The sequence below is a fragment of the Diaphorina citri genome, unplaced genomic scaffold (assembly GCF_000475195.1).
Source record: "Diaphorina citri unplaced genomic scaffold, Diaci psyllid genome assembly version 1.1 scaffold58, whole genome shotgun sequence".
Classification (NCBI taxonomy): Eukaryota; Metazoa; Arthropoda; class Insecta; order Hemiptera; family Psyllidae; genus Diaphorina; species Diaphorina citri.
The window spans coordinates 341,862-355,318 of NW_007377495.1; the positions used below are offsets into that span (position 1 = coordinate 341,862).

Below are 13,457 nucleotides of genomic sequence, written 5' to 3' on the forward strand. Positions count from 1 at the left end.
GATCAGCCAGAGTGGATTCGTGAAAAGCCTCCAGCACGCGAATGCGCCTATCCGAATACTAACCACAAGCACCGTTGCTTAACTTCAGTGATCCATAGGCAACTGATAGCTGTCTTATGGTCGTTGACTAGTCTATGCTTCTATTGGTCCCTGTAACTTGCTAGCACAAATTCCTCTCTGTTAACACGGTCGGATCACAGAAAGAGAGCTATGTATGGTACTCGTAGATCGATGACCTTACAGAAAACAGTCATTGTGATAGACATGAGTCTATCAACTCACTTTCATTCATGGGGACAGCTTAGCCTACTTGTTCAACGATTCGAAATGTCCTGGGATCGACCCCGACGAAATTTTGTACAAAAAAATTCCTTTAGAATCTACACTTGCAATTTTTGTTTTTAAACAAATCCAATCCAGTGTTACGTATCTGTCTTTATTTCTTGGTCACAAGCATAACTTCTGAAATTATTATCAAATGATTTTAATTTTAATTGTTTTCCATAGTTACCTTCTAAATGTCCTGTTACATTATAGGGTCCTGCGTGACCCCTAGTTCTTTGTAGACAGTAACAAAGATATCTACTGAACAGGTAGTAGGAATACTCTCTACTAGCCAATGTCCTATGTTCAGCCAGAATATTTTTTATTCCTATTATAGTACATGTAATTTATTTATGAATTAAAATAAGCCAGTAGGATAGAACATAGCATTTTTTGCACGCAGGTGAAGAACTTGAAGAACTTTTTGGCACACATTTAGTAAATAAATAATAAGTTAATCACAATATTTTTGATATCTTGCTGAGTGCATGATGCTTTCCATTTTCTTCTAACCTGCGTCAAGATCAATATTTATACTAATATTATGGATACTTACCAACCTATTAGAATATTTATTTTGTTTCTTCTGAATCAGGCAAAGTACAAATAATTTACATAATAGAATAGACACAATACTTTTAAACCAACAAAGAGTAGCAAAGATTTGTAAACTTTATTGATAGGAGGGGGTCTGAATTTTTGCATTAACATAAAAAGTTAACAAGTCTCAAATTTCATGTTTATTTGAAGCATCCATATATTTCCGTGAGATCAATAGTCATGTGGTTTTGATTTTTCCATCTCGGACACGCAAATAATCAATACCTACCTATAATAAAATACAATTGCATTAATATTAAATTATTATTCATAAATTTAAAAACTATTGCCTTTCTTTTTATTTATTATTTTAATCGTTGGACTTTTGGCAATGGAAATAATAGGTACGACGGACTCTTCAAAAAAATATTTTATTGGTCCAAATACATTGGAATTCTTAGTATCTTTCCAGTCCTAATGTACAAGAAAATACTGAAGACTTAGAGCTCAATGTCTAGGTACTAGGTACATGGGAACCTTCAGACATCAGACATAATTTTGCAAATGTGATGGGCCCTTTTAACCCATCATCAACCTCCATGTCATTAACCATTAGGTCAATAAAAGTACCTATACCTACATGTTGCCAACAGTGGTAGGTATCCATGAATTTAAATACAACAATACATAGACATTAATCAAGACACTCTATAGTGTGTCATAAAAAAAAGAAGAAGATGTAAGTAAGTAGATTAAATAACTTGCTATAATTATTTATACCTGCTCTTACAGCTACTTCTTTTTTTATTGTTTTTAATATTACTATTGCTTTAATAAAAAAAATAGTAATGATAAATATTACTATTGTTCTTGTTCAACAATTCCCAGAAATGTGACTTGTTCTCGGTACATTCAATATCCCATATCATGTAATAGATTGATATCTATGTTTACTTTTATATTACCGTAATTAACAGTGGAGGATATGAAATCGTCTGGTGTAACTAGTAATTAATTTACTAGTTGTTCAGTGGACTGTAAAAGGGCCCCTGAAAAAACAATCGGGCTGCAAATTTTCTTTATGTTGAACATCCTAACTTTACTTTCATTTGCTAGACTAGTTAGCTTGGAGGGTAGCGCGTCTGCCTTTCAAGCGCTAAGTCGAGGGTTCGATTCCCGCCCGGAGCGGATTTTAGCTTCAACATAAGGTTTGTTCTCGGAACGGCTGGCTTTCTCCTATCCTGTCTTCCTTCTCTCTTTGCTTTCGGGACGTAGTATAGGTACATAGTACAGTTCCCAAGATTTGTAAACTTTATTGATAGGAGGGGGTCTGAATTTTTGCATTAACATAAAAAGTTAACAAGTCTCAAATTTCATGTTTATTTGAAGCATCCATATATTTCCGTGAGATCAATAGTCATGTGGTTTTGATTTTTCCATCTCGGACACGCAAATAATCAATACCTACCTATAATAAAATACAATTGCATTAATATTAAATTATTATTCATAAATTTAAAAACTATTGCCTTTCTTTTTATTTATTATTTTAATCGTTGGGCTTTTGGCAATGGAAATAATAGGTACAACGTACTCTTCAAAAAAATATTTTATTGGTCCAAATACATTGGAAATCTTAGTATCTTTCCAGTCTTAATGTACAAGAAAATACTGAAGACTTAGAGCTCAATGTCTAGGTACTAGGTACATGGGAACCTTCAGACATCAGACATAATTTTGCATAAATTAATACACGAGAAATAATCTATCTAACCAGTAACGAAAAATCATGCACTTTTTTTCCTTTCAATAATGTAAAGAACAAAACTGCTGTATTATTATTAATAATTTTACAGTGTTGTCACGCTAACGATCAATATCCGCTAATTTTGCATAAATTAATACACGAGAAATAATCTATCTAACCAGTAACGAAAAATCATGCACTTTTTTTCCTTTCAATAATGTAAAGAACAAAACTGCTGTATTATTATTAATAATTTTACAGTGTTGTCACGCTAACGATCAATATCCGCTAGCTCATGCTTTATATGAATCAAAGCTCAGCAGACAGACTCTGCTCAACATCCAAGAGCTCACAAGTTTCTTTTATAGGTTTTAACTCGAGGGTGTGTACCTTGCCATTGCTTGGGTCCCAGTCTGCTCAACATCCAAGAGCTCACAAGTTTCTTTTATAGGTTTTAACTCGAGGGTGTGTACCTTGCCATTGCTTGGGTCCCAGTCATTTTCATGCTATTAAATCCTGACGTATACTTTTATAAGACTAACAAGAACGAATGGGTCTTTTCAATATTGATGTGTATTTGTGTTGCCCAGAGTTATTGAAATGGGCTGCTGTAACAATGACAATAAACTTGCATGTATAACCCCTCGACTATATACTTTTATAAGACTAACAAGAACGAATGGGTCTTTTTAATATTGATGTGTATTTGTGTTGCCCAGAGTTATTGAAATGGGCTGCTGTAACAATGACAATAAACTTGCATGTATAACCCCTCGACTGGATAAGAGAGTTGCACAAAATTCCGACTAGACACTTGCATTGACAATATTGTTCCTGTTGTTCTGTTTCAGACTTGACAAGCACAATGAGTCACATAGGACCAGGCCGGTTTTCACCCATGGTGTGTCCACTGGCCAAACTGGGCAGAACTTCACCAGAAAACTACAACCATCATCCAATCAGATCTAGTCCTGCTTATCGAGATTCGCCCAGCTTAGATTATACTAGTAGATCCACGCCTGACCCTTCCTTCGAGAATTCCTACCTCAAGAATATCAGGGCTTCTCCTGCTTCCATAGATGAATATAGGTTATCTCCTTCTATTCACCAGCATTTCTCCATGTTTGGTGAATCTAGTTTTTCCCATAGTATCCGATGTAGTTCTCCAACCACTAGTCTAGGCCGTACCTCACCATGTTTAGATCAAGGATATCACACGTTAGTCACCCCAAGTCCTCCTTGTCCTCGAGACACAGTCAAATCTAAACGAATTCACCATCATCAGCCAGTTTAGGCTGGTAGATTGGTTCATGAAGGATACTGCAGTCAAAAGGAGTCCTGAACGCTAGATATCCTTTGATGTCCATACAAAAATTTCAAGTGGGCTGTAAGTTCAGACAAATAAGTCAGAGATAAAGACCATATTCAATGCCATCAAACCATAACAACAAATTTTACAAACCCAAAGATGTATTTCTGTAGATGCAGGTAATCTGCCTGGCAGCTCAAGTTGATTCCATATGCTTTTAAGGAATTTCAAATACTTTTGTTGAGGGATTATAAGCTTTTTTTTCTTCAATGTGCATTTAAAATATTTTCAACTGACAGATTAGCATGTCAGATGGTTGTGCGAAGTACCTCGTGGGGCATGGTGAGATAATGTTCATGGGTCACCTCAACCTCACCCAGCCAGAGTGGATTCGTGAAAAGCCTCCAGCACGCGAATGCACCTATCCGAATAATAACCACAGGCACCGTTGCTTAACTTCAGTGATCCATAGGCAACTGATAGCTGTCTTATGGTCGTTGACTAGTCTATGCTTCTTTTGGTCCCTGTAAGTGGTATCTACGTTAATAACTAAAAGATATCTAACTATGGTATGTAGGTATTTATGTACCTAAGATTTTGATAGGATAAGTACTCCCTATTTAGTTTAAAGGACAAAACACGAGAGGAGAAAACACGTTCAAAATATGGCATAATGGACATACACAAATAGCCAACTCAACAGCTTAGGTGTGAGGGCAAACAGTCCTAAAGGATGGGTTAAGCTTCAACGAATGGCATAATGGGTCCTTTAAGTACATAATTTACAAGTATTGAGACTATTAAGCCTTGGATAAGTTTCACGTGTAAATCGCCACTCTCCCAAACATTTATGCTACGAGCAAGTGATTTTCCACAGAGAGGACATTTGTGAACAGCTGACAGTCATTACTAATTCACTGAACATCGCAACCCAAACCACATTGATATTCGACCAGAATCAATGATGTCATACAAAGATAACCTAGTAGTACAAAAACTAGGAAACATAGGTTTCATTTTGATTTAGAAAACTTTGAACTAGAATACACAAGACGAGACGGTTCTCATCTTTTCAGTTATATATCTGTACAGGGTTTAAAAAAGTCTTGCCCGAAGAAATATCTATCCTGAGGTGAATTTTCTCAACAAGCGCAAATCCAAATTCGGCTTCTCAAATTGGGTTTGCCGCAAATTGGAAGCGTAGTCGCGTGACTTTTGGTAACGCGGAGTAGCGCGATATCTCCTAAAAATCCAAACCTATCAAATGATACAGATCTCTCACACTCTAGGCCACCTAGAGTGCTAGGCTAGGAGATCTAAGTCGCACGACTTCAGTGTGAGAGGTCTCTATCATTTTCATAGGTTCGGATTTTCAGGTGGCATCGCGCGACTACTACGCTTTCAATGTGCAACAGAACTCAACCTCACCCAGCCAGAGTGGATTCGTGAAAAGCCTCCAGCACGCGAATGCGCCTATCCGAATACTAACCACAAGCACCGTTGCTTAACTTCAGTGATCCATAGGCAACTGATAGCTGTCTTATGGTCGTTGACTAGTCTATGCTTCTATTGGTCCCTGTAACTTGCTAGCACAAATTCCTCTCTGTTAACACGGTCGGATCACAGAAAGAGAGCTATGTATGGTACTCGTAGATCGATGACCTTACAGAAAACAGTCATTGTGATAGACATGAGTCTATCAACTCACTTTCATTCATGGGGACAGCTTAGCCTACTTGTTCAACGATTCGAAATGTCCTGGGATCGACCCCGACGAAATTTTGTACAAAAAAATTCCTTTAGAATCTACACTTGCAATTTTTGTTTTTAAACAAATCCAATCCAGTGTTACGTATCTGTCTTTATTTCTTGGTCACAAGCATAACTTCTGAAATTATTATCAAACGATTTAAATTTTAATTGTTTTCCATAGTTACCTTCTAAATGTCCTGTTACATTATAGGGTCCTGCGTGACCCCTAGTTCTTTATAGACAGTAACAAAGATATCTACTGAACAGGTAGTAGGAATACTCTCTACTAGCCAATGTGCTATGTTTAGCCAGAATATTTTTTATTCCTATTATAGTACATGTAATTTATTTATGAATTAAAATAAGCCAGTAGGAAAGAACATAGCATTTTTTGCACGCAGGTGAAGAACTTGGAGAACTTTTTGGCACACATTTAGTAAATAAATAATAAGTTAATCACAATATTTTTGATATCTTGCTGAGTGCATGATGCTTTCCATTTTCTTCTAACCTGCGTCAAGATCAATATTTATACTAATATTATGGATACTTACCAACCTATTAGAATATTTATTTTGTTTCTTCTGAATCAGGCAAAGTACAAATAATTTACATAATAGAATAGACACAATACTTTTAAACCAACAAAGAGTAGCAAAGATTTGTAAACTTTATTGATAGGAGGGGGTCTGAATTTTTGCATTAACATAAAAAGTTAACAAGTCTCAAATTTCATGTTTATTTGAAGCATCCATATATTTCCGTGAGATCAATAGTCATGTGGTTTTGATTTTTCCATCTCGGACACGCAAATAATCAATACCTACCTATAATAAAATACAATTGCATTAATATTAAATTATTATTCATAAATTTAAAAACTATTGCCTTTCTTTTTATTTATTATTTTAATCGTTGGGCTTTTGGCAATGGAAATAATAGGTACAACGTACTCTTCAAAAAAATATTTTATTGGTCCAAATACATTGGAAATCTTAGTATCTTTCCAGTCTTAATGTACAAGAAAATACTGAAGACTTAGAGCTCAATGTCTAGGTACTAGGTACATGGGAACCTTCAGACATCAGACATAATTTTGCATAAATTAATACACGAGAAATAATCTATCTAACCAGTAACGAAAAATCATGCACTTTTTTTCCTTTCAATAATGTAAAGAACAAAACTGCTGTATTATTATTAATAATTTTACAGTGTTGTCACGCTAACGATCAATATCCGCTAGCTCATGGTTTATATGAATCAAAGCTCAGCAGACTCTGCTCAACATCCAAGAGCTCACAAGTTTCTTTTATAGGTTTTAACTCGAGGGTGTGTACCTTGCCATTGCTTGGGTCCCAGTCATTTTCATGCTATTAAATCCTGACATATACTTTTATAAGACTAACAAGAACGAATGGGTCTTTTTAATATTGATGTGTATTTGTGTTGCCCAGAGTTGATCAAAATGGAATAAAGGTAGTGCTTATTAAATTTATCCTACTGTATAAGTAGGTTGGTAACTTTTTTTATGACATGAAAACCAAAACTGGTAAATGGTAAAAATGACAGGCTATGACAACAGCAAAAGATATTAGAAATTTGGTAAGAAGGCAGGTAGACAATTAAAGTAGGTGCTTGCCTACTTAAAAGATTATGTCACAGAGTCGAAACTTGACTGAAATTCCGTGCCACTTTAACTTGGAAGGGTTTTTTGTGGAAAAAAAGTCATGGTGGTTTAGGCTGGTAGATTGGTTCATGAAGGATACTGCAGTCAGAAAGAGTCCTGAACGCTAGATATCCTTTGATGTCCATACAAAAATTCCCCTCGACTGGATAAGAGAGTTGCACAAAATTCCGACTAGACACTTGCATTGACAATATTGTTCCTGTTGTTCTGTTTCAGACTTGACAAGCACAATGAGTCACATAGGACCAGGCCGGTTTTCACCCATGGTGTGTCCACTGGCCAAACTGGGCAGAACTTCACCAGAAAACTACAACCATCATCCAATCAGATCTAGTCCTGCTTATCGAGATTCGCCCAGCTTAGATTATACTAGTAGATCCACGCCTGACCCTTCCTTCGAGAATTCCTACCTCAAGAATATCAGGGCTTCTCCTGCTTCCATAGATGAATATAGGTTATCTCCTTCTATTCACCAGCATTTCTCCATGTTTGGTGAATCTAGTTTTTCCCATAGTATCCGATGTAGTTCTCCAACCACTAGTCTAGGCCGTACCTCACCATGTTTAGATCAAGGATATCACACGTTAGTCACCCCAAGTCCTCCTTGTCCTCGAGACACAGTCAAATCTAAACGAATTCACCATCATCAGCCCAAACACAACAACATCTGTGTGTTTGACAGACTGTCCGATGATATTGTACTCAAGATATTTTCCTGGCTACCAAGCAGCGACATTTGTAGAATATCCCGAGTATGTAGGAGATGGGAAGTGCTTGCCTGGGAGAAGAAGTTATGGAGGACAATCACCTTGTCCGGAGAAAGTATAAGTGGAGACAAAGCTATCCGAGGCATTCTGAGGCGACTTTGTGGTCAAAACAGAACAGGAGTATGCTCAAACGTAGAGAAAATCTTTCTAAGTGATGGTGCCAAAGTTACGGACAAAGGTTTGATCTTGCTGTCAAGGCGGTGTCCAGAACTGACCCATGTTCAACTCCAGGGAAGTGCTAGTCTAACCAATAACTCAATACATGAGATGGTCGCTAGGTGTGCCAATCTTCATCATTTGGACGTCACAGGTAAGACCATGTTAATATACAACATTTATACCTCATTAAAAAATAATTATTTATTTATCACAATCCCCAAGACTACAGACAAACAAGCATTTTCCCAACTTCTTTGATCCACACCCTCAGGTTGAGTGTCAGAAACTTTTTTTTTCTCTTTGGTCATTTCGTATTGGCTATTAGGTGCTTTAATCAGAAAACGATAAAAACTCAGAGAGACGATTAAAGTTGCTTCTCTTTGGTCATTTCGTATTGGCTATTAGGTACTTTAATCAGAAAACGATAAAAACTCAGAGAGACGATTAAAGTTGCTTAAAAACATTAAGAACAACTTGTGTTGGGCATTAAGATACGTACAACAAAATGCTTTTACTGGAATTTCTTCATTCCACTCTGTCCATTCATGCATTCTATTTTGTCATCTACATCTATTTTGATATCTTACCACTATCTTCGCACTCAGTGTAGGAACCTATGAGTACACAAGTTGGGTTTACTTTCTCCCCGGGTTCAAGATGCAACATAGTGCGGAATGTTTTCAAATGTTATCCTTCCTCTTCTGGCTGTTCTATTATTGAGTCCATCCATGATTCAGTATTCTTTATTTCTTCTTAGCTAGGTGCACCCAAAATTTCATCAATTTTCCAGTTTCTCGAATGATTGAGTGACTAGAGGGTTACTTTCTAGTCTTTTCGTGTTCACCCAGCACCTAAATGAGAAGTATTGAATATATGCCTGTTCTCACCCATCTGACGAGGGGCGACCATACGAGTTTTGAGGTTGGTTTCTATGGGGGGGGGAATAGAATAGAATAACGAGAACTTCTATCAAGTTCGTCGACTGAAATTCCTCGACAAAAGAAAAGCGAGAAAGTCTGTTGCTATATTGGGGCACAAAGCTCCACTTGAACCATATCATCGATTTTAAATATTAAACTAATAAAATTTTATTGCCAAAGCTCTGTTGTTATGCTGGCAATTTTATTATGTACGATTCTATGATCTTGCATCCTGCTCTATGAAAAACTATTAAACCCAACCATGTCTGTACGGCTCGGCTGCCCGGCTTCTAGAAGGTGTGTTTCTCTTTAATCGAGATTAGGCTTGCATTTCTTTTCTTTTCTTCTCGCGAGCATAATCTGTTATTAATATATTGTTTACATTAGAACCGCCTCATTAGTTTCTAGATCAGCGTTGTTTATACACAAAGGTTAATTTATCTAATTTATAATACCCGGCGTTTATTACCTATTAGGGGAAATATTAGCCAGATATAATATCTGTCTTACAGGTGATGTGTTATTCTGTATGCCACTGTTCTATATGACCCTTACTTAACAATTCAGTTTATGTGTAAGAGTGCACCTCGGTAGGTAGTAGGTACTTAAATTCGTTTTCCTCTAATCCTTTTTCAAAGTCCTGAATTTATTACTCTCTAAAAGGTCACTCAGTAAAGTTTCCAAGTCCATTTCGAATTTCAGTTTCCTACCATTTTTCAACAGTATGTACTCTTTCACCTTTGTAACCCGAAGCATTATATGCCTCCAAGTCAATTTTACGTCTTTGATTATTCCCATTGGATACTTTTATTATTGGTTCCGTAGATTTATTTCCATTCAAATTTGTTCTATGATTACCTATAAGTACACGTATTAGCTGAATTCCAAATGTGTAGGTATTCCTATTGGCTACTTCTGATGTTCTGGTAAAACTTCATGATTAACGACCTCTCCTCTGTCAAAAGCGTCATGACCATTTGACCACATTAATGGTCAACTTGAATGATCAACTTTTATTACTTCGTACTTTTGTATTAGAGTACTTAAAGAATCTTTGTAAGTCTTCAATCAGGTATTTATTGCTCACAGTTATCAGATAGGTCAAGCTCATTAAGTTTGAATAGAGCCGCCCAAGTTTATCTCCTTCCTTGTTGCAAAAACGTAGAATACCTTTGGGCAGTTTTCTGTTGTTTTTGTGTTGCACTATTTGTCGGTGTTGTTCGCTTGAACAAGCAGTAGGATTGGTGATGGTGATGGCTGTACATGAGACATGTTGTCCTACCATTGGTCATGCAAATCATTTTATTGATATCTTCTTGACTTGAACGAGGAGGAATTACACTGCCAGGAGATAGAACAACAGTTGGTGTTGGTACAACTGACATTTCTCTCGTGTTCAACATATCGGACATTACCTATCTGTACACGACTTCCATTTCAAAATTTACACATTTTTCTAGAAAGAAGATATAGGTTTCTTCGAGTTCTTTGGTTTTGGATCGTTCTGACCTCTGATTGGAAAGAATGGTTTTGAAGGAAATCAGAAAGTTGCCATCAGGTATAGATAAATATCTGCAAACTTTTACATTAATTCATCTAGTTATAGGAGATTTTCCTGCAATATTAGGCAGGCTCTTGTTATTAGATTTTTCGACAGACTAGTTTTCGAACTGAGGGCCTAAAAGATTTCAAAGCTTCACATGATTTGTTTAAATGGTGGTGCATTTGTTTGAGTCACAGATAGTCCAATGTGAAGACTGTATGGACTATTGATCTCAAGACAGGGCTTGCTTATTAGTATGCAGCAGGCACAATGAATAATGTGAAGAACTATTCTTATTTTCACAAGGAAAAAAAAAAACGGAGCATACCTACTATTCTTGAGTTCCCTATGGTCTTTCATCATGGCCATCATATTCATATGACCATGTCATGCAGAGCAAAGAGCTGAAAAGAATGTGGCTTCCTCTGGAACTATTATGATTATAAAAACTCTCAAGTCAAGTAGACATGGTACATGACATTCCTTCATTAGTTGTATGTAGTAACCAATGGCTATGGTAAGGGCCGAAGCTTGTAAGGAGAGAAGGAAAACACCTCGATAGAGTTCATTTATTTCTTGGTGTTTGACAGACTGTCTGAAGATGATCTCAGTCAATGGTGGAAGATCAATGTAGCAGTAAAGTAGGTACATATGTACACTAAGTACCTACCTAATTTTCAACTAGTAAACAATCTCAGTAAATATGTATCGTCTCCGATTTAATTCACATTATTGTTTATGAGATTTATTATGTCTTTTTGGCTTTTCGAACTAAAGATTAATTTGAAAAGGCTTTCTTTGATAACTGTGTTGGTGGTAGTTTGCATCATTTGTTAAATTTCTATTATAAGGTTTGTACATTTTATTGGTCTGCAAACGGGAAATCCAAAGAGTGCATTCGTTCTAGCTCCTCTATTACAACGATTCCTAAGAACAAGCCTGGTTCGTTAACAAGGACTACAGCTTCTTTCAACATGATAATGTGATTGTCATCAGCACAGTTATGATGGCTATTATACCTATTATAACTATACAGCACAATCATTACTTCACATCTAGTGTTCTTACCTTTGTTGATTCAGTTCACAATGATTGCGATCAGTCAATACAGTCCTCGTTAGATTCCTAGAAGATATCATAGCTCATCATTGCGACCATCCCTCAGTCTTGTATCCAGTCTAAACCTACAAGAGTATAGCATGGATGCCAACAGGAATACCTTCCGAAAAGGATGGGTTTATAATCAAGCAAACTTATACCAATATTGATAGCAAAATTGATTATTGAGAAGTAAATACTTTACTTAGCAATCAAATTCTGCGGTAATACAGTACTTTCGAGGAAATTTGAGCTTTGGTTACTTTGGCGATCCATTTAGTAACTATTCGCAAGGATAACCATCAGGATTTAGACTTGAATTCCATCAGACCATGTTCTCCCATTGTTTTAACGAATCAACAGGAAAACCTTCCGAAAAGGATGGGTTTATAATCAAGCAAACTTATACCAATATTGATAGCAAAATTGATTATTGAGAACTAAATACTTTACTTAGCAATCAAATTCTGCGGTAATACTTACAGTACTTTCGAGGAAATTTGAGCTTTGGTTACTTTGACGATCCATTTAGTAACTATTCACAAGGATAACCATCAGGATTTAGACTTGAATTCCATCAGACCATGTTCTCCCATTGTTTTAACGAAGCCCAGTGGGCATCACGATTATTTATTTGAGTAGCAGCTAGCAGCTGTGGTTATTATTCTGAGAGATTGTATAAAATCATATTAATTATTAATCCAGTGTCTACGTATCTGTCTTTATTTCTTGGTCACAAGCATAACTTCTGAAATTATTATCAAATGATTTTAATTTTAATTGTTTTCCATAGTTACCTTCTAAATGTCCTGTTACATTATAGGGTCCTGCGTGACCCCTAGTTCTTTGTAGACAGTAACAAAGATATCTACTGAACAGGTAGTAGGAATACTCTCTACTAGCCAATGTCCTATGTTCAGCCAGAATATTTTTTATTCCTATTATAGTACATGTAATTTATTTATGAATTAAAATAAGCCAGTAGGATAGAACATAGCATTTTTTGCACGCAGGTGAAGAACTTGAAGAACTTTTTGGCACACATTTAGTAAATAAATAATAAGTTAATCACAATATTTTTGATATCTTGCTGAGTGCATGATGCTTTCCATTTTCTTCTAACCTGCGTCAAGATCAATATTTATACTAATATTATGGATACTTACCAACCTATTAGAATATTTATTTTGTTTCTTCTGAATCAGGCAAAGTACAAATAATTTACATAATAGAATAGACACAATACTTTTAAACCAACAAAGAGTAGCATAGATTTGTAAACTTTATTAATAGGAGGGGGTCTGAATTTTTGCATTAACATAAAAAGTTAACAAGTCTCAAATTTCACGTTTATAAGTCTGAAGCATCCATATATTTCCGTGAGATCAATAGTCATGTGGTTTTGATTTTTCCATCTCGGACACGCAAATAATCAATACCTACCTATCTAGTAAACAATCTCAGTAAATATGTATCGTCTCCGATTTAATTCACATTATTGTTTATGAGATTAAATATTATGTCTTTTTGGCTTTTCGAACTAAAGATTAATTTGAAAAGGCTTTCTTTGATAACTGTGTTGGTGGTAGTTTGCATCATTTTTTAAAT

General features: G+C 35.9%; 1 protein-coding gene across 1 annotated transcript in view; it reads left to right on the forward strand.

Annotated features, from left to right (window-relative positions):
• The window catches only part of LOC103518117, a 34,456-nt gene extending 30,551 nt beyond the window's left edge, over positions 1-3,905 (forward strand). Inside the window, exon 3 of the mRNA XM_008483175.3 lies at positions 3,463-3,905. Coding sequence (XP_008481397.1) covers positions 3,477-3,905 — 429 coding nt within the window. The 5' untranslated portion in view covers positions 3,463-3,476. The remainder of the gene's footprint in view (positions 1-3,462) is intronic.
• The last annotated feature ends 9,552 nt before the right edge of the window (positions 3,906-13,457 follow it).